Here is a 26,717-nt window from a genome sequence, read left to right as displayed (position 1 = left end):
CATGATTTCACGTCACTCTCCAGTCCCGGAAATGACGAAACAGCGCCCAGTGCGCCATTTTAGCTCCCTCGCGCAAGTTCCTCTGGGAAGATGGCGGGCAAAACTGGTTAAGATTTGGTTTGATGCTAACTACGAGTTAATATTTGAGTTATGTCAATAACCGTGAAGAGTTTCTGTGCTATTAGTTGCGCGCGAGGTTTGGCGCGTAGATAAAGCCTGCCTCGTGCTGGATCATGTCTGCCGAGGTCCTGAGGTAACGTAAAATCTCACTTTCTCCTTTACAAATGCACGAACGCTAGTATTTATAAATATTTATAGACAAAAATAAAATGCTCATAAAAATCTAGCTGTTGAATACATTTCGGCTTTGTCATTATTAAATCGAATGTTTGTGTGATGCATTTGCATGTCGAATCGGTCAACGCAGAACAAACAAAGAGTCGGCGCTCGATTTAAGTAGAGACTTCTCATTTTATATCCAGTACTTCTCTCAGACGGTGCTCGTCTAGTTTGGTTGTATAGATTTTAAAGGCAATTGAATTTAAAATGGCACTAGGATGTTGCTGCCATGGAGACAAACTGTGTCTTGTCTCCCCAGACCCGGGCCGCCGGTGGCTGCAGCGGGCAGTAAGCTTGGTGAGCTGATAGGTAAACTCCACGAGTACCTGGAAAATGCTACAGAGGGCAAAAACGAACCTACTTTACCGGGACACTGGAATGGTATGTAAGCACGTCATACAAATGATTAATTCAGAATAAGCAAAACCTTACAGCATTTGTTTTTTGCTTGAGGATGCTTATTATGTCTCATTGACAGGAACCGTGGCCAAAGAGTACCTTGAGATGAAAGCCAAAGCCCATGATGCAGAGGAGGTAGAGATACATCATGATCCACAACTTTACCTAATTTTACTACACAAACAACTAAACAAATTAATTAGAATTTTCCTTGCAATTCAGGTCTAGTGATAAAATATTAATTCCCACTCACTACCCAATTTCCAGATTGATTCTTATGTGCAATGCTGTTTGTTTTCTAGGCCCATGGCTCCTCGATGTCAGGATCTTCAAGTCGTTCAAGAAGGTTTGTCACAAACTGTGGTGCTTATGAAGCCGTTTTGTGCTTGATGGGTTTATTGAAGTATTTTTGCACCTACAGGAAACCGGCTGTTGTCACAAAACACAGTGGGATGAACGAGTCCGATGTTTCATCTGAGAGTGGCACAGAAGATGGGGTGTCTGTTCACTCCAATGACCCAAACACCGGCCTCCTACCTATAGGTGCGTCCCCTCCCTATTATTGTCCATAGCTCTCATTGGGTGATTAGTAACACCGGTTGTAAAACTTCATCCATGTACATAGTTTTCATGTGGGCCTGGCGATAGGGCATCTAGAGCAGTGGTTATCAAAGTTTTTAGGCGTGCGGCCCCCCTTGTGTACGGTGCAAAGAAAATGTATGACATAAAACATTACAAAGCTTAAAATTTGAATGAAAAAAAACCTATACACAGAATTTATGTATTTTATAAAATGTCATTAAATTGAGGCCCCCTTGCCTTGTTTGAGAATCACTGGTAATGTACATGCATTAGTTCACTAGTGCATATCCTGGGAAGACGGGAACTAACATTTGATGCTTATTTATAAACCTTTGATACAGGAACGGTGTTTGTAGTGCCTGAGCCTGTGGGTACCGATGGCCGTGATGATTTCCGTGGGCCGGAATTTCGCAGCAGACGAGTTCAGAAGCAGCAAAAAGACTTTGCTGATAAACGTAGAGGTGAGAAAATATCTTTAATAGGGTCACGTAAAACGTTCTTATTTTTTTTTCAAACAGTTTGATGATTCAAATCCATAGTTATGACGACAGGCACACATAGCATACACACACATACAGAAGTGCTGGATTACATATAACACACAGAAACGTATATATAGGCTACTCTATATACACTAAAACTATGTTTTGTTTAACTATAGTAAACAATTGTTGTGATTTCAACTCAAATGAAATACTATTTTTATCTCAGTGCAAGTAACTTTTTAAATAACAAATTTACTTGTCTTAAAGACAACCACATGACGATGTGCTTAACGTCAAACCCAAATTACAGAGTATATGCCACAGTGTCATACCAAACAGTTACACATCTATTCCCCTTGGAGCAATGTATCATATTTTCACTATCAATGCAAGCCTTGTTCTGAAGTAAAACAAGATAAGGCACATATGCTGCCTTGTTATGCTAGGTAAATAGTCTAGAGATGTTGAAATGTTCATTCACAGCTTTCTATAAAAACATTATCTCTTTTCATTGCAAAAAAATTTAATTGTATCTCTTTTTGCAATTGGCGTCCACTGCTTGATTGTGTGTAACTTTCACCGCCTGTAATGCTGATTTTAGCTGTGTGTCTGGGTATACAGTGCAAAGGATAAACAGTACTAACTTTTGTTTGTGTCAGGATACGAGACTGAGAGGGTAAACTGCACTGCGTGTGGCCAGCAGGTGAATCCTTTCCAGCGTGATGCCATCTATAGGCACCCAATGCTTAAAGTGCTGATCTGCAAGGTACGTATTTATGTTTTCTTGACTTTGTTTCCCCCTTTAAAGTAAGTTTAGAACTGTGTGATTGCTTTATAAAGTGTTTTAGAAGAATCTGTCCGATTTTTTTTCCAGAATTGTTTTAAGTATTATATGAGTGACGACATCAGCAAGGATTCGGAGGGGATGGATGAGCAATGCAGGTACTTGAGTTAGTCATTGATGTGAATCTTATAGCAGAGTTTGGCACTGTGAACATGTTTTTTTTGAACATGAGTTTTGAGTTTTATCTTTAGTTGTCCTTGAAAGTCTTTTATCTGTAAAGGGTGCGTGTTTATAACCAAGCGTTTTGATTTGTCCTTCATCCAGGTGGTGTGCAGAAGGAGGCAGTCTGATTGGCTGTGATTACTGCAGCAATGCCTTCTGTAAGAAATGTGTGCTACGTAACATGGGGAGGAAGGAACTGTCAACCATCATGGAGGAGGAAAGGAAATGGTACTGTTATGTGTGCAGTCCCGAGCCATTGATGGAGCTGGTGATGGCCTGCGACTCAGTTCTCGACGACTTGGAACAGGCTCAGAAACGAGTGTCCCGTCCTGAGTCAAACTCAGTTCGAGGGAAAGCTAGGGGTGGTCGAGTAGGAGGTGGCCCAGTGCCCTCTGGAGGACTATATCAACGAATGCAGCGGTTTGTGGACGTCACGTCATCTTTGAGCCATTCCTTCAGGGAAGTCATTCAAAGCGAAGCAGACGAGGAAGTGAAGGTGGAAGAGAAGCAAAAGAGAATCGGGCAGCTGAGGATGTTTCGTGTCGTTCTGAATGACCTGCTATCAGCCAATAGAGCATTACAGGTAGGGCAAAAACAAATGTGTCCTGTTTAAATTTCGCCATAAATGCAGTGATTAAAACAGGTGTATATTTTACATCATGCAGGAAGCCCTGGACCATGAGTTAACCGGGGCCAAATGTCCCGGTGGAGAATCTAATAAGCCAAAAGCGAGGGCAAGACAGAGAAAGTCGAGGTCTTCGCAGATCCCTGGTGTCACTAAAGAGCTAGTGGTCAAACTCACACCTGTACCAGTCAGCACACAAGCCATCGCTTGCACTTCCATCCCTCCATCACCTGACAGGCCGACAATAGAGAGTAGCATGATGGGTAGAGAGCTAGAGAAATGTGAGGCAGAGGTGGAAGTGAGGGGTGTGGAGGTAGAGGTAATGACTGAGAGAGAAGAGAGAGAGAATTATTGTGATAATAATGATGCTGAAGAGGAAGAGGAGGGGGACGATGACATGACTGACACAAAAAGTTTATCATTAGCCGACGAGAACAAACGGTCTCCACGTGTGAAAACCACGCCACGCAGACGGCACATGGCCACGAGCCCCACAGCTGAGCATGCTGGTCTAGCTGAGGATGACTCTGATTCTGATGAGGTGCCTGAGGTGCTTCTTCAGACAGCTGCTGCCATGACGAACAGCGAGGAAGAGGGTTTAGTTGAGAACAGCGGGGCCATGGATGACGTAAATCAACATGTCCGAAAGCAGCGGCTTTTTGGGCTGGTAAAAACCACTCCTCCAGACAGAAGCTCTCGCAAGCGAAACCTCAAAGAGAGGTCATCGTCATCTTCGTCATCCTCTTCCGCATCTTCGAGGAGGGCCTCTCAAGACCAGGGGTCGGTGGAAAGATCGAGCAGGGGAAGAGCTCGCAAAGTTGCCAGGATGATAGAACAAGCTGAGAGTTCCTCGAGTGAAGCTGGGGGACAGGAACTGGAGAGCGGACGGAGCAGTGACTCGGACGATCAGAGGATCAAACCGCTGACAGAGGGCGTCTCGTTGCTCGGATCTGGAAATTTCCAACAGTCTTCCGGTGAGATTTTCAGCCACCCATAATATAATTTTAAATTTAAATTCTAGATTAAATGTAGTAATGGAAAAAAGGATAATCATTTAGATGCAAAAACGGGTTTTTAGCGTTGGTTATAGAGCTGAAGATCTTTGCCCGAACCCGACGGGACCCGTCGGGACCCGACGGGCTCGGGCGGGTTCGGGCTTCATTTCTAACATTTTACACGGGCTCGGGGCGGGCTCGGGCTTCCGCTCCGGCTTTGTGAGGTAAATGAGCGGTCAAGTTCAAATCAGTAGCGCAGGATCGCGCTGAATTCATTTACAGTGGATTTAATGATTTTCCTCATCAAAAACATGTAGCCTAATCTTGGTGAGTAGGTTTTTCAATGTATAACTAAATATGAATCGAGTCTTACATAATTTAGACAGAGGATATAGACTAATGTTGGCAGTAGGCTAATGGAGAGATGTGCCGACGCAAATCCCGCGGAGCCTGCCTCTTAATTTCGTTATTGCCAAATACCCATCATAATTCAGAATGTATTATCTTAATTTAATTCGTTAAGAAATAATAATTTTATTGGCATATTTATAGTGTATTGCATAAGCCTATTTAGAATGAGATGTTACAATGTTACAGATGACTTATTTTATTTCTTTGTTTCAACTTCCAAGTGGCGTGTAGATTATTAGTCATGAATAAATAATGTTAAAACCTGTGTAAATTTCTCATTCTTGACAAAAGCTGTGTGTGTGCGCACATTTAAATAATGTCGGGCTGTAAACGGGTTCGGGCTTTTAAAAAGCTGTCAATCTAAATGTACGTTCGGGTTCGGGCTGCATTCTGTCGGGCTCCGGACATTTCGGGCCTAACTTTTAAGGCCCGATTACAGCTCTAGTTGGTTATTTATGTTCTCTCTCTTTCTCTTTCTCTCTCTCTGTCTCTCGCCAGGTGATGAGATGGACATCCAACCGGCTCCTTCATTGTCTGTGGATGACGATGATTTAGAAAATAGGTACGATTCTGTCTGCATCAGGGCCGCACACACATTTTCCCAACACAGGTCTTCACATCTGGACTCTACTGACCTGCCCAAACCCACTACAACTGGAGCTTTAAGCCAAAGGCCTATAAAAAGCATGCTGCGTACATCCCCACGCACCGCCGCTAGACAGGGATTGTAATGCTGCCTTTTTGCTGATTTTCATATGTTAAGAGATGCTTTCACACGCAGTAGAGAAAATCTGTAAACATAGGCACTACAAGCACATCGCCTATTAACAAGAAACTCTTCAGCTTGCACTGTCAGCAGTCCTAACATGGATGTTAGTGAATTGCCTTCTGTGTTTGTATTTTACTGACATAGGCCAATGCATGTCTTCGGCTAAACTTTCCTCTCCTCTGTCTGTGCAGCTAATTAAGCTTTTAAGAGTGTAGAAAGAGCCTGCACCTTTGTTTGGATCTGTTGGATCCTTTATTCAGTAAGACAGCCAACTTCTTGTGTGTGTTTGTGTTTTAGGGATCAGCCTCCTGATTCTCACGATGTAATGTTTTCGGTCAGTCAGAACAAAGGCTGTGTGGTTTGCTAACGGTAGGTGTTACAGTAGTTTCACATTAACATGAGTGAAATGTCATTGTTGGTGGAATTCAAGTGAACACAATTTTGTGTAGGAAGAGAGGGATGGATTAGTAAAATATTCATTGAGGTGCTTGTTTTTATACGGTCGTTTGTACTTTTGTTAACAGATTCATTAAGTGAAAGAAGCCTTTATTTTCTAGAGTCATAAGCATAAAGATGAGATTTATGCCCTCATCTCATATTGCATTTGTTAAAGAAGAGAATGTTTCCCTGTATAGCCATTAACACAATTTTGCTGCTTGATATTGTTTTGAATAATATTGTGCATCCTTTAATATTAGTGTCTTTATTAATTATCATTAAGGTCAGAAGCTCAGATTGTCATTTGAGATGATGGATTTCATGAATGCAAAATTTGAGGCAAGGCAATATTGACTACAGGACAGGTGGATGTTTTTGAACTGGTGCTTAAGAGTGGAGGATTAGTTTGGGCCATGGCTTAGTGCGGTGAGCAATGGTGCATATGCAGGTGGTTTCATTTTCCAACCTGTACAATCCCATACCTCACTACGAATTAAAATTGTAAACAGACCTAACCCAAAAAATGCATAACTGACCTGCAGCCTTTACATCCCTTTTTATTCGGAAGTTCATAGGGGGCAGCAGGTGACAGTGATGATGTTGTGTTAGTCCCAACATATGCAGTCTGTGACAGAAGTTTGTTTAGTCAGTTGTTTTAAACAGAGCGTGTTTGGGGATTTTTAGTAAACAGTGTTGTTTTCACTCTCAAATTAGACATTAGTTTGGATTTGATGTGCATGGCTTTTAAAAAGAGGCAACCAACGCTTATTTATCCTTTCTCTTTTTTTGTTTTTTCCCTGTTCTGTCTCTTTCTCTGTTCTACAGCTTAACAGGGTTCCCACGCATCCTGGAAAACCTGGAACACTTTGAATTTTCTAAAAAGTTTTTCCAGTAATCGAAAAGACATGGGAACGGTTACAAACAGTTACGGAAAATATTTTATGTTTGTGAACTGCGTTGCTCCGTGTTGCTAACAAGACTTTCGAAAAACAAAATGAAGAAATCGCAGGACAGTTCAGGACTCAGTATTGCGGTCTGTTTTGATGTATTTCATCAAAGCTACCCGTGGAAATTCATATTTTTTATTTGTCATTTGTATTTTGTTTCGGTGTATATTGTTACTCGCAGGTACAGCACACACAGTCTTTGATCACATACCATTATCATTTCAACTTTCGACGTTTGATTTTAATGCACATTTTGCAAGACAACAATCATTACCACCTTTTTACCAATCCTGCTAAAATGAATGACCAAAATCTTCCAGGTAACAAAAAATGCTGCTAGTTTTTATTATAAACATGCTCAAACTATAGTCAAATAACTGCTGACTTGTATGATAGGAGAAGATTCTGAAAAAATTAACATCAAGCTCAAATTAGCTGTGCATTTATGAGCACACCAGTTACCACGGTACCTCACTGAGTAAATGACCTGTAATTTACTTGAAGCTGTAATGTAATTTTAAGCAACCATCAGCAGGATTTGAGTGTATTGTTTTATATACGTTTTGTTGGCCGCATAAAAGATCTTGGAGAAAGTGGGAACCCTGCCTAACACGCTTCTGTTAATAGATTAACCCCTGCCATCTTTCTTTTAAACTGTTTTCCTATTTATTTTAGTCTTCCTGTTTTGATGTATTATGTTAGTTCTCAGCTTTGAATCTCTGTAAATGGACAAACAAGCAAATAACACAAAGTATTCTGTGTATTCTAAGTATTTCATGGATTTGTTTTCTATTTGTTGATATTTATCACTTTGTAATTTTAAAACACTTTATGCAAAAAGAAAAAAAACGCATCCCTTTAAGATCATTTTCAACAGAATGATAAACCCATGCATTATTTTGCAAATGAGAACAGAAGGGAATGTACAAAATCTAAGAATTGTATACGAATTGTGGTTGTAATAAAAGTTCGTACACCAAACACAATGGCCTTTGTGAATTTGTATTTTTGTGTCTACGTGCATGCAAATTTAGCCATTTATCAATTGAGGCAGTTATCCCATAATTCCTCCTTGTTTCTGTTTCCTAATTTCAATTTATCCAAATATTTATTTATTTTTATTCATTACGTAAAACTGATAGATTTTACACTTAGAATCCCCTATATTTTAATTGATGTAAAATATTGTAATAGATTTAGAGTTGTATGTTCTTCACAATAAAAAAAATTCAGTACTGGTACTAAAGTGTAAATTAAAAAAGGTGGATGACTGCTGCTTTAGTTAGTGAACCCGAACCAGTCTCTCATGCTTCGTTTTGTCTTTTTATTCTCTCTCTCTTTTTCTGGCCCACTTTGAATCACTTGTTCTATAAAGAATTGCGAAGCAGATTCTGCTGGCTCAGATCAAAGCTAACTACTCCTCAGCTTCCGAGCTGGACAGCAACTCTGATGAACAGTCAGCGAGTGAGACCGGTGAGAAGAAGAGCAAGAAAGGGACAACAGAGACTACAGCTGCTGAAGGTAAGTGAAGGACATCGCTAGAACCTTGGGAGACTTTGAGGAGAATCCCTAAATCCTTTGCGGCTGTTAAAACTACAGCAATAATGTACTGGTGTGCTCATTTGTGCTGTAACTGATGGTCGGTTACTGTAAACAATATTTGAGTAGTTAGAAATATCATTAAACATTGTATCCACTTCGTTTTATTCCACAAGTGCGATTAACATCAAATACATAAAGCTTCATAGAGCCTTAATAGATGGATCAATTTTCTGCAGACTGTGATGAGTCCGATTCCAGTGGGTCACAGGCTGAGTCACTGCACCGGCACCGATTGCTACATCATGGTCTTGATTTGCCAAAGACAGAGGAGCAAGGACAGAAGAAAGGAGAAAAAACGAAAAATACGGAAAGACAAATTCAAGATTCAGATGATGCTACTGGTAAGTTTTTGATGTCACATGAACTATTCTTGAAGTCAGACTTAGTACGTTTTTAATCGTTCCTGTTGTCATCCTAGAGAGCACTGATGAATCAAGTGAGACTGCCCTAAGTGAGGAACTCAGCCAATCAGAGACTGAAGAAACAGGGTAACAAAAAACAAGCTGTCTAATGTTATAGGTTTGTGGGGGGGCTATGAGTCATAACCAATTACCCAATTTTCAACGAATAGCCACCAATTAACGAAAATGTATGATGATAACACATTTATATGACGGCAACTGTACTTCACGTATCTCTGTGAATGTTTGTTTTTAGGCTTGAGTCGCATACTCCTAATAACAAATGTCAGAGCCCGACAGACTGTCCTGATGAGCCAACCACTCCTGATGTGTGTGTTTTTATATCCTTCTTTATCTTACATGATATGAATGCAGGTCCCTCAATGAACTAATTTTTATGTTCGCATGTTATTCAGAATGATGTTTCTGTAATCTCTGAGGAATGTTTGAGGAGTACCCCTCAGGGAAGGAGACAGATCAGACGGCTCTTGGAGGTGGATCAACTGGCCAAGGAGACCCAGAGCGCTCTGAGGGAAGAGGAGGAGCGAAGAAGAAGGCTAGCTGAGAGAGAAAAACAACGACTGGAAAATGAGAAAAGAGAACAAGAAGAAGCAGACTCTGAGGTAACATTCTGTCTTAAAAATGAACTTTTCCATCTTTTTATAAGCATCACATTTATAGTTAACATTTAAATCGAAAGAGCAAAAAAGACATGTATTAACCTGACTGATGAATTACTTTTTTGTTTTGCACTAGGTTATCATAGTATCTGAGAAACCGGCTCATAGCTTTACCCCATTGGTTCTTGAGGAAGATGATGTAACGCACAAGCCTGTGGTCCAAGTTCACATGCACTTACTGAGAAAACTTAAACCACATCAGCGAGAGGGTGAGAGAAAATGCTTTTGTACAGTACATCCCTATCTTGAGTTTCGGAAGTCAATTACGATTCATAATTCATTATTACATTAAAAAAGGATGGGTTACATGGAAATGGCCATTTTGCACAGCCATGTTTCTAAATTAGCCCTAAACGGACAAACTGCTCTACAGAGCGCTTTTCTTCACTATGGCATCTCCACACTGCACCTTTAAATTCAAGTTTTTTCATTTAACTATATAAAGCACTACAAAATAATCAATGAACATAAAGTAATAGCTTTTTAAAATGCCATGAACCATGTACGATGCAATGATATTAAGCAGCGCCTGAAAATAGTCCCCTGCTATTGAAAGAAACCAAGGGGACTATATCACTACGCCTGCTGCTGCCATGTTACATCAGCAAAGTCCTTGATTATTACGCCAGAATGAGAGTATAGTTCCTAGCCATATCTGCCTAGAAAATCGCTACTTTTAATTTGCCGTCGTTTAAAATAGGAAAAATATCGAAACTCTTTGGTTATTTTTTGGCATGATGCTAATGGTCTAATCAAAATCAATGGATTATGCTAAGCTATGCTAAAAATGCTACCCCCAGACCTGGAGATCAGCTAAATGGATTCCAAAACTGCAAAAAATCAAATGTTTAACTCTAGGGGAGCTGGAAAATGAGCATATTTTAAATAACTGCAAACAGGGCCACCTAGTGGATTTTTTAATCCATTTGTCCATGTGACCTTAGGTGTGCGGTTTATGTGGGACTGCTGTTGTGAGTCCATCCAGAGTGTGAATTCGTCTCCAGGCTCAGGCTGTATTCTGGCCCACTGCATGGGACTGGGAAAGACTTTACAGGTGTGGGGCATGCGTTTATTTTTATTATATAGTCAAAGTGTCTAAGGACAGACTGACCGTGTGTATGTGTGTGTTTTCAGGTCATCGCGTTCCTTCATTCAGTGTTGTCATGTAGACAGTTGTCTCTGAAACGTGCTTTGGTAGTGTGTCCTCTCAACACGGTGCTGAACTGGAGGAGCGAGTTCGACAAATGGCAGAGGGGTATGAGACCCCACACACTAAGGGTTAGCAGAGTTTCTCTATGTAGTCACTTTGTATGTTTACTCTGTCTTGAATTTTAGATAAATATTAATACCCATTGTATTTACAAATGCTTTAAACTTCAGTATGCATTATTGTGCATGATTTTCTGTCCCCCACATCTAGGTAACAGAGCTGGCCACAGTTAAGTCTGTGGCTGTTCGTGTTGAACTCTTGAACGACTGGTTTCATAATGGTGGGGTGATGATCATGGGTTATGAAATTTTTCGGATCCTTACGCAAAATGGCAAGAAATACAGCAAACATAAAGATGCTTTTCACGCAATGCTGCTGAACCCTGGTAGGTTCATCTCAATAATCCTCCTTTAATAATTGTGAGTAATGAGATAATAAAGAATGGATGCTTATGTTATTAAACCTATTGATTTGTGTGTTTTTAGGCCCTGACTTGGTTGTATGCGACGAAGGTCATATCCTAAGGAATGCCGAATCCAGGATCTCGAAAGCCATGCAAGCTATCCGCACGCGTAGAAGAATCATATTGACGGGCACCCCGCTCCAGAACAACCTTGTTGAATGTAAATCACTTAATTAGCATTTGACCCTTCATATTTATAACAACAAAGTAATCCATATTTAGATTTATTAACAAAGTGATTTAAAGCATTGCTAACCAATGATCGATAAGGGGAGTATCTTTCACTACTCTATTGCTATTTTACTGTAGATGTAAGGTAATGTCTTGTGTTCTAGATCATTGTATGGTAAACTTCATTAAAGAGAACCTGCTGGGATCTCTGAAGGAATTCCGGAACCGTTTTGTTAACCCAATCCAGAATGGCCAGTGTGCAGACTCCACCCCTGCTGATGTCAGACTCATGAAAAATCGGTCACATGTCCTACACGAGCTTATGTCAGGATTCATACAGGTGAAAACCAAAGAAAAAAGTTTTTGATGTGTTATACTTGGATTTACATATATCCAAACCCATATGCATTTCTGTCAGTCTCACATTGAACCTTTTAGATACACATTTTATCAGTATCCAAGGATCGAACTCATGCCCTATGTGTTGCTTACACAATGTTCTACCAAGTGAGTTACAGGATCCCTTATACTGTGTGTGTTTACGTTGCAGAGACGGGCCTATTCTGTTTTGAAGTCCTGTCTGCCACCCAAGTGCGAGTATGTGCTGTTTATCAGAATGACACCTTTGCAGTGTCAGTTATACAAACACTATCTGCAGAACTGCACAGGTCCGACACTTAATTACAGCTTAATGAGCCTTTAGATTAGTAGGATACCTACACAAACACTCACCTGTGCCTTATTTATGTATGTGTTGGTGTGTAGGGAAGGGAGCAGGCGCAAAAAACTTGTTTCAGGACCTTCATATTCTGAGTTTGATCTGGACCCATCCCTGGTGTCTAAAGCTTTCTCATCTGAGCAAGAATAAGGTACTTACATACATGCATTAGTCCAGAAATGCTTTTTGTGATCAGTGCATTTTCTCTGTTACCTGACATAAAAAAAACACTTTGTGTGTGCAGGGCAAAGAGGCAGAGCCTCCTTCTGACTTTACAGCACTAGGAGCGAGTGCAGCGCAAAATTCCGAAAAGTCGAATGGTTCTCAAAGGTACTACGTGTTTAGTATTAGTTTAGTGTGTTTTGGAAATATTGAATGATTTAAAACAATAAAGCAATACAATATTTGTGACCCTGCCTAAAGCTGTGTGCGCACCGCCAGTGACTAGCAACAGCGGAGTGATGCAGTCTTATTAATTTCAATGAAAGCTTGGCCATTTCCGGTGACACGAGCAACAGTGACCGTCGTGACAATAAGTGGCCATGTCCAGCCACACGACAAAGTTGAGAACAGTTAACTTTATGCAAATGACAAACGACTTTTGAGATCGACAAACAATGAGAGTATAGCAGTGGAGTTCATGTCATCACGTCATCAAGTCATTTACTGAGAGGATGGTTATGATTTGGGTTTTCACAGGCAGGGTCACACATTAGGATTTAGCTAACTTTGGTCCTTTTCCTGTTTAAGTGGACGTTTTTGGACAGAAAAGCTAGCAATGTAAAGACCAGACTTTTTGCTGATAGACATGGTCTGTGTGGTTACACAAGATTTGTCATGTTTTCACTTTATCTCCCCATCAGCAAAGAGACAAAGATCAGAGATGCAGATGATATTGAAGATACCGATTTAGTCATCCAGGGCAGTGGATGCACTCAAAACCCGAATGTCACCAACACACCCACAACAGAAATTGCTGGTGAGGAAACTGGTACAGTCTCTTTTGGTCTTCATCCCACAGTTTTAGTTTTTGACAAATATTTGTATTTCCAGGGCATTTATAAGTAATCTGCAAAGCTGCTACTCATAATGCAAAATCAGGGCACATTGGGTTTCATTTACTGTTGACTGTACTCATTTACACTTGAACTGCTCTTTTCGCATAATTCACAACACGTGCGAAGACACATGAATTTGTTCTTATACTTGTTCTTACGTTAACGAATTAGGAGTGTTCTACATGAGCAACCGCGTGCACAAGGTTGGTAATTTGCATAAAACACGCCCAAACCAACTCCATATAAGGCTTACCGCAACGCTGGTTCACAGATAATTTTAGAGCAGTTAATCATAGAAGCAAAAGAGCTCGAAGTGAAATCCATGATTATTTTTATTATCGGTAAAGTTAAGTTTTTCTTTGCATTTTTTATTTGGGAGGATTTGCTATCGCTGGAGCAAGTCAGTTCTGTCCACCGACCGAGTAAAATTGAATGAGTATTGGATGCGTTAACAAATATGACATTTTATTAATTTGAGAGAGACGTGCATCTGTATCTAAAATAAAACAGACAGGAGATCAAGTGATTGACGTTTGGACTTCTCATTACATTGACATGACGTTTACATTAGGCATTAAGCAGACGCTTTCATATAGAGATTTAAAAAGTGAGAAAGGAAAGCGTGAAGATTTGTCATTACATGCATCTTCTTTATATGTGTAGAAAAAATATTAAGGCTATAATAAATAATGTATAATATTATGTATATATAATAATATAGATCATGTATAATAATATGTAATACAGGAAATATTATAATATAAAATATAATCACGTAAATTTTATATATCAACATTATTATAAACATTATAATTACAGCCTCGTATTTGATTAAATCATACAAGTGGTTTAAGGTTTCCTTGAATTTTTTTGTGTACATTTAGAAGAAATTTTGATACAAAAGTTTTAGTTGAATCACGATTTGTTCATTAAAAACATCTGTACGCACTTCTCACGCATAAATTTGTGTGTACGCATGATTATTGAATGAGACCTATTGATTTTACACTGCAAAAAATGTCTTTCTTACTTCGTATTTTTGTCTTGTTTTCAGTAGAAATATAAAAAAGTATTAAATTAAGATATGAAGATTTTCTTAATGAGCAAAATGATCTAAGAAAATAAATCTAGTTTTTAGACACAAAAATATACAATTTGTTAATTTGTGCTTAAAACAAGCAAATAAAATCTGCCAATGGGGTGAGAAAAACGTCTTGAAATATGTTTACTTCAAGTTAAATTTTCTCACCCTATTGGCAGATTTTTTTTTTGCTTGTTTTAAGCACAATTTTACTTAAATTGTATTTTTTTTGTCTAAAAACTAGACTTATTTTCTTAGGTCATTTTGCTCATCAAGTAAATACACCTTGATTTAAGAATTTTTAGATATTTCTACTGAAAACAAGATTAAAATACTAAGCAAGTCATTTTTTGCAGTCTACACATAAAGAGAAAAGACAAAAAAACAAGTATACCATATATAATATTGTTAAATAATGAATAATACCATATGAGTTGTCAAGCAGTGTCCCTTATATGACACATAAAGTGCTGCTATCACAGAGCACACAATTTTAAAAATCCATCTTTCTTAATTGTTCAGGGTTTAGTGCTGGTAAAGTGCCATTTGCCGAATGGTATCTGCCATTTGTAAAAGAAGCTGATGCCAAAGTGCTGGAGCATTCGGGCAAATTACAGTTGCTTATGGAGATTTTACACTGGGCAGAGGAACTGGAAGACAAAGTGTAAGCAATACACACAATTTTACTCACAAGTTTAACTTTGCTTTGTGTTTTGCTTTTTGTTATTGGCTTAAATTATGATGGATTGAATGGACATAAATGCTGCTTTGTTGTTGTTTAGGCTGGTGTTTAGTCAATCTCTAATATCCCTGGATCTTATTGAGAGTTTCCTACAATATGCGAACGAGACCAACGGGAAAGAAGAGTGCCCATACAAAGGTAGACACACATGCAGTGGGCACTGGGAAGTGATTATATACACGGGGCTGGTCGAGCTGCTGTTTGTTTATTTGCAGTTAATATGTCGTTGGTGTTTGTTTGTATTGGCAGGAAAGAAACTGTGGATAAAACATAAAGATTATTATCGCTTGGATGGCACGACAAGCGCCTGTGCTCGCAAGAGATGGGCTCAAGAGTTCAACAATGTTAAAAACACAAGGTAGCACACCAGTAAATTCAAATGCTGGAAGTGAATTAATATATACTGTCACTTGTCCTTACACTTGCTAGTTTCTTTGTTTTAGAGGGAGGTTGTTTCTGATTTCCACTCGTGCTGGATCTCTGGGGATCAATTTGGTTGCTGCAAACAGAGTTGTGGTGTTTGATGCCTGCTGGAATCCTTCATATGATATCCAGAGCATCTTCAGGGTCTATCGCTTTGGGCAGAACAAACCTGTATCTGTGTACCGATTTCTGGCTCAGGTAATACACATTACAATTACTATTGTTCTTAAATTAAGATCATTACAATTATTATGCCCTAATAATCCTAAATGGAAAGGTTTTAATAAAAACTTATAAGCCCAGTTTGATCTTTAGTCTTAAGACAATTTGGTTCAAAAACGCAATAAATCCATTTTGACTAATTTCTGTAAAAACATGTTTTCTGTACCAAGAAAGTGACAAGATGAAAATCACTATTTTCTGTAACAAACTTTCACATAGCATCTTTAGGTTATAATAACATTAAAAATTATAATCCATAATTAGATTTTCAAAGATTTATTATAAAAACTTATTATTTTTTCCACAAAATCCAATAAATCCATGACAAGATTTTTTCAAAATGTTATAATCTATTGAATAAATATATAAATGTGCATTCATCTTTTCCATGTTATATTCATTTAGTTGACTAGTGGTATACACTGATAAAAAAATAAACATTAATGGCATTAATCAAAACTTTACTAAGAACAACGTCATTGCTACAGTTATACTTGGGACGTTGTTGCTGAACTTTTTTGACGGCGATCAGCTGTAAAATGTTTTGATCCTGCTCAATTTTTGTTGGCTTTAAGTAAAATAATGGAAAGTTTTTTTATAATATCCCCTGGGGTCAATGTGTTAGTATGACAGAAGCTTGATGCTTTCGGGTCAGAACAAGCAACAGCTGGCATTTTTCCATAAATTATTATATTTTGATGGTTACATTTCTTTCCCGTCACAAAACCACATCAAAAGTATTATTTGGCATCAAAAGTATTATTTTGTTTTTGTTTGTTTGTGGATCATGAAGTACAAAGTAGATGAGGAAAACTTGGATTCCTTGTGTATTCAACGTGCCGCCATTGTTGTTTAATGGTGCGCTGTGATTTGTTGAGTGGATTTATTGCATTCTGCGGAAAAGGAGGAGTGGCGTTTATCACATTTTGGGAAAAAAATGGAGAAAAGATGACAGAATAACACGGCAGATATTGTATTTTGCGTAAAATTAAGAATTTACTTTTTAATACTGACCAGATACAATTCTGATTTTGGCGGTAACTAAATATTTTTTTATGGAGTTTATCATGTTTTGGAACCAAACTCTTCATTTACTTTAAATGCACTGTACTGACCACATTTGACATTTATTACAATATGATTGTATATTTTTTGTTCAGTAATTTTAGATGTTTTATATTTTCACAATGCACACACTGTTTAATGATTTCACTGTCATAAAAACATTTTTGTCCGATTTATGAATCTTTGTTTACATTTTTATATTTACTATGTGTGCAAGACATTTTTTAATATTTTAAATCTGATGTGATCTGGATGATGTTTTTGTCGTACGTAGGGGACGATGGAGCAGAAAATTTACGAACGGCAGGTTGCCAAACAGTCTTTATCCTCTCGTGTTTTGGACCAGCAGCAGATTCAGAGACACTTTACACAAAGCCAGCTGAATGAGTTGTACCGCTTCCAGCCAAATCTACAGCCCAGCATACACACACAAGCACCTCTGGTAAACATGCATACATAAACATGCCGTGTTACAAGCAGCACCGTGTGTGTGTGTGTGTGTGTGTGTGTGTGTGTGTGTTTATTGTATTTTTTTTTGTCTTTCAGGATGAGGTGCTGATGTTGCTTCTGCAGAGCTGTGGGCAGCTCATAGTAAGTTATCATGAGCATGACTCATTGTTAGACCACCGAGAGGAAGAGGAGTTGAGCGAGGAAGAGCGCAGAGCAGCCTGGGATGAGTACCGTGCAGAGAAAAAGGTAAATCTTGGTTTCAATGTTTTCTGTCTCAAATAACAAGGTCCTTACAAATGGTTGAGATCATTTAAGTAATTTGATTTAGTTTATATAATCACGAGCTTGCTTAGTTTAATGCAACGCCAGACACTACACCAAAGAAATGCATTTTAATTAATTCCCAATCTATATATTTGGAAAAAGCGGTAACACTAGCCCTCATTCTGCGATTTGTCTCCGGCAGGCCTCCGTCCAGAACGCTAATGCACCGTCCCCACTGCAGCTCAGCAGAAAGGCCAGCCAACAGCTAAAGGTAAAGTTTCTTTTCACATGTTTTCATATCTTCTAAAATGTTAAACGGGAAGTATCATAAATCTGGACTTTTTTCTTCCTTCAGCATATACAGCAGCAGATGTTGGCTGTTCGAAACCTCATGCAAGCATCCAGGACTGGTACTCCTACCTCACTGCAAGTCAAACAAGGCGGTACCCCACCCTCTGCTGCTCGGCGCCATTCTGACTTCATCACCTTGCAACTGGGGGAACCTGGGGCGGTTCATGCAGCGTTAAACACAAGCATGAGAGCTGATCCCTCTCTATCCCACCACTGACAAAGAAAGCAGGGGGATTTGTTTGTGTTTGCCTTAAAAAGCTGATGTAAATATTGGTTGGACAAGTAAATGTAGATTTAGTGTCATTACACTGTAAGCACTCAGGAGAGAGTCTGCCCTTCATCAGACCCTGTAGCATCTTGCATAGTCTGTGTTGTTGATAGTTTTACTACTTTATAAAAATACACATTTTGAGATATGTATAGCTAAAGTGATACTAAAGTTTCTGCCTATCTGTACCTCAAAGCCAGTAGTGTGTTTAACTCTTCAGTAAAGGGGTCTTTACTAACACCTAGTGATGTTTAATTTATAGGTATTAAAAGCAATAAAGCAATAGCAATGTATGATTTTCTCCTGTGGAGGCGCTGTTTTCCTTCATTAAAAAAGAGTGTGTGGTTGTTGGTCCTCAGTCACAGATGCTACGGTGATAAACCGAGAGAAGCGCGTGTATCTAACACTCGTACCGTCATGTTGCTGTCCGCGTGTCTTCGGCGCTGCGCGCGACTTCTCTGCTGTCTTCCACTTACGATCGTTGTTGTTGTCGTGATGTGGTCATATTACGCCTATGTGGTACACTTTTGCTGGAGTGAGTAACAATCTTGCGAAATCTTTGACATTAAAATGTATTTTTATTTTTTGCGGAGACGTTTAAGGTCGCAAGTTTAGGGTTTGCTTTAAGTTATTTTAAAGAAGATTCCGTTACGTCATCTAAAATAAGGGTCAGTATTGTAAGGAACATTTAAATATTAAACAATGAATATTTAAAATGTATTTATAAATTGGTATAACTTGCTGCAACTTAGTAATGAATATTTAAAAATTACCTAATGAATTTGTATATCGTCATCACGTATCTATATAATAACTTTACATCAAGTTATCAGTCAATTTACAATTTTCAGGTTTTGTTGTTTAATGTTCGATGATTTCTAACAGAATTGTTTTTAAAATTACCTAAATGCCATCTAACTTAATAATAAAACAGTTCTTGTTTATTTTTACGTGCAGTTTTCCTCACATGTGTAAATCAAAAAGGTACAGATCCTATAACATCGTTGAAAAAGTCTTTGTGGAATTTTTTATAATTATACATTTTAATTTGACAATGAACTGTTATTATGTTTACAAAATGGTTATCTTTTCTCAGTGGCTTTTCTTTGCCTGTACCACGTATGTTTTGGGATGTTCTCGTGGTCTTTTTGGAAAGCAGTTTCCACTCCACCATCCTTTCCTTCTGTAGAGGTAACGTTACAGTAGCATAAACAATGATGCAGCTTTAAAATTCATTATTTCAGAGGCAACCTGCAACTTAAAATACAAAAACCTGTTTTTGAAGTTCTGTGTAAAAAAAGTATAATTTTTCGTAAATTTCCTGGTGGTCATTTTCATTTATTTGCTTTTTATTTTTTTCTCTTTGGCCTTGACCATCTAAAAAAGTACAAAAATGTACCAAAGCCAAATAATTTAGATTTACTATTAAATGTAATTGCATGTTTTTGCCACATTACATCACAGTTTATTTTGGGAATTTGAACAATCATTTTTGATACCATGGTATCATGGCATTCTCGGTCTCTCGTGAAAATTCATGTTTATTTTATGAGGTGGCTATTTCATACAAAGTTAATCGTACAACCATGTATGACTGAGAAAATAAGCATTAATAAAACCCCACCCCCTAAACCCAGCGTCACTGGGGGTAATCAAAATCGTACAAAAACCGTACCCCATAATATACATGCGAATTTCCTTAAAGGGGCCATGGCATGAGACTTTTTTAAGATGTAAAATAAATCTTTGGTGTCCCCAGAGGACACATGTGAAGTTTTAGCTCAAATTACCATATAGATAATTTATTGTAACATGTTAAAATTGACATTTGTAGGTGTGAGCAAAAATTTGGCGTTTTGGGTGTGTCCTTTAAAATGCAAATGAGCTGATGAAACGCAAACACTGATCGCAATAATGGTGGTTTGTTGCAATTGAAACTCAATTGTGCTGTGAATTATTTTCTCTTTCTCTCTGCACTAAATGGCTGTGCTGTGGTTGGATAGTGCAGATTAAGGGGTGGTATTATTATAATAAGATCTCCTTATGACATCGTAAGGAGAGACAAATTTCAATTACCTAATTTTTCATGTGCTTGCAGAGAATGGTTTACCAAAACTGAGTTACTAAATACTGGGTTGATCTTTTTATACATTTTCTAGGTTAATAGAAGCGCTGGGAACCCAATTATAACACCAAAACATGGAAAAAGTCAGATTTTCATGCCATGGCACCTTTAAGATTGTGTTGGCATCTTTGATGTAGCATGTTAATTCTATGAAATGCATAAATACATTTCTCAGAGATTATAACTGCATCAGACATGCAGGCCACGACTGGCCTTTATCCAAAAATATATATAAATATATTTATATAGTGTTGTTTTTTTACAATGTTTCGTTCCTTCAAAGCAGCTTTTACAAAAAGGATGAAGGAATAAACAGAAAAACAGATAAATCATTAAATATGTAGTGTATATCATGTATTATAGCAAATTTGCAAACCTCACAGTTAGAAAGAAATGCAGAGAACTTTGAATGAACTTGGTTAACCTGTCCACCTGCAGGTTATTTAAATCAGACATGTCATATGTGACACATGAGTGTAAAAGAAGCCCTGTCTTTCTCGGAGCACAGACATCTCATTTACTAATTGTATGTGTGTGCCCTTACGTGTGTCTGTGTTCAGTTTCATCGACCTTCCTCCGACTCGCTGCTTTATGAGCAGGAACGTGGAGGAGGTTTGGAGAAGAATCACATTCTTATGGAGATCTCCCAGAAGCTTCCAGTTTACACCCGTACAGCAGCTGGAGGTTAGGAATCTCATCAGTGCTGTGACAGTTTAACAATTAGAAGTACACGTAACATGACAAAATATTATGAGACGCCACTGAACTCCAAGTGAATTCCATACAAAAGAAACCAATATAGTTTTAAGTCAGTACATGGAGACAGTTATTTGTAGTCACCCATGGTTTAATATGCCATGCCAAAATATAATGCCTGAGGATTGCCATCAGTGGTGCTAAAAGCCATTGTTTTCTTGCATGTCATAAAAAACCCAGCGTGCCAAAAACCTTTTGCCCAACATCCTTTTTTGTTTGATGGTATGATGTAATGCATGTTTGAAACAACATAATATATAATGTCAGAATATTAATTTATATGTGAATGATTTTTTTTTAAAGTAACTATTTTTATACGAATGACAAAAAGACTATTTTAAAGAAATTGTACTTTTATTTTGTATTTTTTTGTGAGTGATCCATTTATGTGTTTTAAGCCATTTCCCAAACATGCCAACATATATTGCATTTTTATTATAAAATGGGCTATTCTGCATTGAACCAGACAAATAAAATGTAACACAATTGTCTTTTCGAAGAGGAATTCAATTTACTTAAATGTTGGAGCACATTTGTTATTTATTTGGTCTGTTGTGTGTGTTCATCTCAGCTATCAGGTTCTGTCATCACTGCCAATTGATAAAACCAGATCGCTGTCATCACTGTTCTGTGTGCCAAATGTAAGAATCGTCCTGTTTCTTTCACTCTTTCTCCATTTCTTGTGTGTGTGTGTATCTCCCATCCATCTACGCACTTTTCCTTGAATGAAAGGGAGATGCAGAAATACGATCTTTGTTTGTGATAATTACAGGATGTCGTTGAAGTACTTGGTGACATTTATTTGAGTGGACTTAGTGAATCCTCTCAAATGAGTTCTTAGTCAATATCATGTTCCTGCTTTTGATTAAAGTCCAAGTGTGTGTGTGTGTTTGTGTGTCTTACACTGGGGTTTATTATAATTATTTAATGAGAATAGTTACTGTGGCCTCTGTGTATCACACTGCTTCACTCCTGCGGTCTTGTCCTCTCTCTCTGTAGGTGTGTACTAAAGATGGATCATCATTGCCCCTGGTTTGTAAACGGACTGTTTTACATCACATTGCCTGTTGTTTAAATGTATGTTGTTGGCAAGTGACACCTGTTCTCTTGTTCTGTGTGTGTTGTGTGAGCATGTTCAGGTTAAATAACTGTATTGGATTCTCCAACTACAAGTTTTTCATGCTCTTCCTCCTCTACTCATTCCTGTACTGCCTCCTCATTGTCACCACGGTTACTCCAACCTTCGTCAAGCTGTGGCTGGTGGGTGTTTTTGTGTATTTTTGCAATGTGTATTTTTAAAGAAACTGATGTTGACCCTAAGTTGTAGAGTTAACTATCTGATGCACACTACACAAACATGGCATGTGCTGATTGAAGAGGCTCTTAATATTTCTTTAACGTAATATTGACAAGCAGAACTGTGTATTTAAAGGGATATTTCACCCAAAATTCTGTCATCATCTACTCAGCCTCTTTGTGTGTAGAAATGTATTCAGGTTTGTAACAATGTGAGAGTGATTAAATGATGACAGAATGTTCATTTTTGGGTGAACCTATCCCTTTAATTCTGCTGTGCAATCGACACCAGGGGCCTCATTTATAAAGCGTGCGTACGCACAGATTTGATCGTAAAGTTTGCGTACGCAAAAATCCACGGCAAAGTGCATATTTATAAAAGCTGTCTTTGACGTGGAAAAGTGCTTAGCGCCACGTCAGGGTCTAAGGAGACGTACGCACTTTTGCTTGTCTGATTGCTGCAGGTTTTTGGAAATATAAGCCAATCTTGCTGCTCGAATTTTGGTTTAAACATTGAGAAGCGCTCTTTTATATGTCTGTGACATTAATTAGGCATCGTTTAAAGGCGGAGATCTGAAACTGCACGGCTGCGCACAAGTTCAAGTTCATTTGCGATTTATAGATTTGAAATGGTTACGCGCGTTTTTTGCGCGTACGTTCGGTTTATGAATCACACGTACGCATTTTTGATAAATGATCGTAAGATCAAATGTAGGATAGTTTTTACGCAGCATTTTATAAATGAGGCCCCTGGGAACAAATGTACACCTAAATCTACATGAGCATAAATGTGTATATGTAAACATATATAAATGTTTTGATAACTGTTTATTTCAACTTGAAAAAAGTATGTGTTGAAATGTAATAATATCCAATGCATGCTACTAAAGTATATTTTTATTTCATGTTATATCATTGCTTTAACTAATCAGTTTTGAATCTAAACCCATGGTTTTACAGACAAGGCTAGTCCTTAAAGCATATGTTTGAGCTGTCTCAACTGAAAATAACTTTCACAGACAGATCTTAAAATATGCTAGTGCCAATGATTTGTCTCAAAATACACACCAGTAACGTCTTTTTCTTAAGCATGTTTATAAAAGATACTTAATTTAACTAAGTCCCAGTCTTGGCTTTGTCTAAGCCTTGTCTGGGAAACTCAGCCCAGAGTTCATTTTAGTATCTCAGAGATGTACCAAAGAGAGCTTTTTAGTATCTCAAAGATACATATTAGTATATCTGAGGTACATATTGGTGCCAAATGTATACACATCTGTACCGAAGACCTAGGGTACCACCCCAGTGACAGCATGGGTAAAAATGTTGTCAATTTTTTCAAACAGTTTAGACTCATTGTTATTTCTGTGTTTATACCGCATTTACATTGAATGTGTATATTCTTTCTTTCAGGGCCAGCTGTTTGATAGTTGTGATAAACTGCATGTTTTGTTCCTGACACTGGTGTCAGCTATGTTTGCCGTCACCCTCTGTTTTCTACTTATCCTCCATGTCTGGCTGCTTGTCAACAACAAAACTTCACTTGGTAAAACGAGCATTTCATGAAAATTAAAAGACTATAATTAAAAGACGTTCCTAAAATTAATAACACTTCTCTGTCTTTAACTCAGAGTGGTTGTCTGCCCCATTCTTTGCGGATGGGCCAAGCAGTAAGGCGTTTGATGTCGGTGTCCAAGCTAATTTCTTACAGGTGTTTGGAAAGGAAAAGAAACTTTGGCCATTTCCAGTATTTAGCAGGTAACTTTTATTTTCTTGATCTTTTTCAGATAGTATACATAAGAAACATGAAATATGAACTGTGATCACATCACATTGGCTACATTTTGTATTAAAGGGGCATTTCACCCGTAGAAACATTCATCTTTATTGAAAGTGTGTTATATTTGTAGTCGAAATGTGACATACATTTAGCATTTGGTGCCTATTTGACCGAGAAAAGGTGTGTTTGTAGTCTCACTCCCTCAACAAAGATATTGCACTTCCTTCTTTCAATGATGCAAAAAGATGATTTTTACATAATTGAAAGAAGGAAGTGCAACACTGAAATCTGTATTTCTCCTGTCTCAGCGGAAACTGAGGAAATGATGCACGACCATTCAAAAACATGACTGGGGTTCTAACTATACAAAGCTTAATGCAAATGGGTGAAGTGTTCCTTTAATACCAATTTGGCCCCCATAAATTGCCGTCAATAAGCTGTATGACTAAAGTTGGTTAATTACCAATATAAGTCTTTTTTATGATTTACATAAAATCATTCTTCTACATAAAAAAACTATTTGTGAAAATATAATCTTGATATATTTAATATTAAGAATATAAGACCATGTCAAATATTGACATTAATGTGAAATCAATTAGTGAAATCAAACTTGATGTTCCTAATTTCATAATTAGATTGAGACTTTAGCCTGGATTTCACAGACAGGGTCATTTACGGTTATTTTTATTAATATACATAAATATACAACTTTACCTTCCAATCATACTTAATAATGACACTTCTTTACCACCTCTTCTCACATGCTTTGACAAAGTAAAAATTTGGATGGCTATTAATTTTTTGCACCTTCACATTGACAAAAACATAGGTCTTGCTACATTCAATACTTTTACAATTAGGTTTGATTCCCTTAGTGATAACTTACAACACCATGTAAAAAATCTAGGGGTCTATTTTGATTCATTACTACAATTTGACAAGCATGAAAACCTGGTTGTAAAAAGTAGCTTCTTCCACAGGGGGTCTTCTCAGGGGTCTCATTTTTAAAACTGTGCATACTGCGTATACGTACTAAAAGTCTACGTACGCACAAAAGCCAAAAATGGCAAAGGCAAAAAAATATTAAGACTTATAAAACAAAGCAATGTTCCCTTTATAAATCCAAGATCACCTGCAATGAGTGAATCATGAATCATCCTCAGATCCCACCCTGCAAGCCCATTCTCCTATTAAGTTTGTTTTTTATAGATCACAACCTTTGCGTGGGAACTGGCGTACGCATGTTTCCAGCCCCGTTTTATATGTTTCCAGACCCCTGATCTGTTGTGAAAGTAAAACATGTCCTCTTCAGAAAAGATCTTGAAATTGTCATCCATGCACTAATCTCTACTAAAAGGCATGTTTGAGCTGCCTTAATTTTAAAACATCTTGCACTGACATATTTTAATATATATCAGTGCCATTGTTTTGTCTCATTCATTATGCACACAAGTATAGTTTTTTTTTGTAAGGCATGTTTGTGATATGTCCTAATATAACTAAGGCCTAGTCCTGAATTCATCTAAACCCTGTGTGGGAAACTGCTCCCATGTGATTTTTACTCGTATTGTTATGAACCGTCTTGTTTATCTTTCACAGTCAAGGGGATGGGCATTCATTCCCTATAAAACGGCAGATGTCATCTCACAATCCTTCAGCGAACAGGCATTGTGAAATAAAAAGAAATACAGGTAAGATATTTATTTTGTGATGTCAATCAACGCCCAGTTTTGTTCAATCAAAGCCGTGTCTGGAGAGAGTTTTCTAATTATGTGTCAGTGCTGTAGTCAGGGTAGTTTGGTAAATGTTTTATTTAGTAGGCGACTGAATTTATCTCAGTTCTCACGCTGTCTGTGTAGGTGATCTCCTCGCTGCTTCTGTCATTAACTTAAGTGTGCTATCACAGAGAGTAGGATTACAAACACGCATGCTCTTACATTCCCTTCTGCTGCATAACAACATGAATTACCTACAATTTTCACAATACTAGAAATATATTTTCTAGTATACTCATTTAATAAAACAATTTATTTTACCCCAATATACATTTTAGTACTTTTGATATAGAGATACAGTATGGATAATAGGTTTACACTGCCTCCTAAAGGCAAAGCCAGGATTGTACAACCGGATCTCAAAATCTAATTTGAGTCATTTGTCTCTTTTATGTTCTGACTTTAGTCTCACCTGAGGGTGTCTCGGTTACCATAGCTTCAGATGACTAGCAATTATGGAATAAGGTACAAGGACTGCTTTAGCACTTCTGCTCTGTAAGTGTCCTTGAAAAGGTGATTGAATTTGTTGACTATACACCGACGTGCGTGTTTGTTGCCATTTTAGGTCGACACAACGTGACATTGCTACCTCTCTGGGCTGCTACAAAGATCTCAATCACAGGTTAAGCTTTCAGGAACAGCAGGCAACCCTCAAGGAGACGAGGGTGAACACCTGCTCGCGTGCTCAGTTTTCACCTGGAACACTTCCTGTGAGAGAGGATCAGGTCTCTGAAACCTCTCTTTTACTGATCAGGGTGTGAGAAGACTTTATCGGGTGTCTTTTCTTAGTGATTCAATTTGTTATTTTCATCTTAAATTT

General features: G+C 37.9%; 2 protein-coding genes across 3 annotated transcripts; both read left to right on the top strand.

Moving 5' to 3' along the window:
* The first annotated feature begins 25 nt into the window (after nucleotides 1-25).
* Nucleotides 26-18,461, top strand: atrxl (ATRX chromatin remodeler, like). Of its 2 annotated transcripts, none has more exons than XM_065250540.2 (34): nucleotides 26-253; nucleotides 599-720; nucleotides 818-873; nucleotides 1,041-1,084; nucleotides 1,160-1,281; nucleotides 1,662-1,781; nucleotides 2,465-2,571; nucleotides 2,680-2,747; nucleotides 2,914-3,394; nucleotides 3,477-4,410; nucleotides 5,341-5,404; nucleotides 8,372-8,517; nucleotides 8,775-8,939; nucleotides 9,017-9,086; nucleotides 9,256-9,328; nucleotides 9,416-9,622; nucleotides 9,756-9,888; nucleotides 10,624-10,733; nucleotides 10,814-10,957; nucleotides 11,100-11,274; nucleotides 11,375-11,512; nucleotides 11,688-11,863; nucleotides 12,074-12,191; nucleotides 12,289-12,392; nucleotides 12,486-12,571; nucleotides 13,105-13,220; nucleotides 14,903-15,044; nucleotides 15,163-15,260; nucleotides 15,372-15,480; nucleotides 15,566-15,743; nucleotides 17,107-17,274; nucleotides 17,379-17,528; nucleotides 17,749-17,817; nucleotides 17,902-18,461. In XM_065250540.2, exons 1-34 carry the CDS (start codon nucleotides 234-236, stop codon nucleotides 18,112-18,114), a joined length of 5,226 nt encoding a protein of 1,741 aa, XP_065106612.1. In that variant the 5' UTR covers nucleotides 26-233; the 3' UTR covers nucleotides 18,115-18,461. The 2 variants fall into 2 exon arrangements, with proteins under 2 accessions (XP_065106612.1, XP_065106611.1); XM_065250539.2 differs by having other exon boundaries at nucleotides 13,105-13,232.
* Nucleotides 18,454-26,678, top strand: zdhhc15a (zDHHC palmitoyltransferase 15a). The gene is made up of 12 exons (XM_065250541.1): nucleotides 18,454-18,700; nucleotides 19,123-19,149; nucleotides 19,262-19,356; nucleotides 20,851-20,974; nucleotides 21,618-21,687; nucleotides 22,046-22,078; nucleotides 22,186-22,306; nucleotides 23,753-23,885; nucleotides 23,971-24,097; nucleotides 25,722-25,813; nucleotides 26,304-26,362; nucleotides 26,463-26,678. The coding sequence occupies exons 1-11, from the start codon at nucleotides 18,454-18,456 to the stop codon at nucleotides 26,345-26,347; spliced, it is 1,113 nt and encodes a 370-aa protein (XP_065106613.1). The 3' UTR covers nucleotides 26,348-26,362; nucleotides 26,463-26,678.
* Nucleotides 26,679-26,717: the final 39 nt, after the last annotated feature.

Source organism: Paramisgurnus dabryanus, chromosome 5, assembly GCF_030506205.2.
Source record: "Paramisgurnus dabryanus chromosome 5, PD_genome_1.1, whole genome shotgun sequence".
Classification (NCBI taxonomy): domain Eukaryota; kingdom Metazoa; phylum Chordata; class Actinopteri; order Cypriniformes; family Cobitidae; genus Paramisgurnus; species Paramisgurnus dabryanus.
This window is presented reverse-complemented; position numbering and strand designations above follow the sequence as displayed.

Bases quoted from the DNA above. Each gene is read 5' to 3' on its own strand.
- atrxl (XM_065250539.2), top strand. From the start codon at position 234: ATGTCTGCCGAGGTCCTGAG. The intron at 2,748-2,913 runs GTACTTGAGTTA...TCCTTCATCCAG, and splicing joins GGGATGGATGAGCAATGCAG to GTGGTGTGCAGAAGGAGGCA. The intron at 12,572-13,104 runs GTACTACGTGTT...TCTCCCCATCAG, and splicing joins AAGTCGAATGGTTCTCAAAG to CAAAGAGACAAAGATCAGAG.
- zdhhc15a (XM_065250541.1), top strand. From the start codon at position 18,454: ATGTATGATTTTCTCCTGTGGAGGCGCTGTTTTCCTTCATTAAAAAAG. The intron at 22,079-22,185 runs GTTTGTAAACGG...GAGCATGTTCAG, and splicing joins ATGGATCATCATTGCCCCTG to GTTAAATAACTGTATTGGAT. The intron at 22,307-23,752 runs GTGGGTGTTTTT...TCTTTCTTTCAG, and splicing joins CCTTCGTCAAGCTGTGGCTG to GGCCAGCTGTTTGATAGTTG.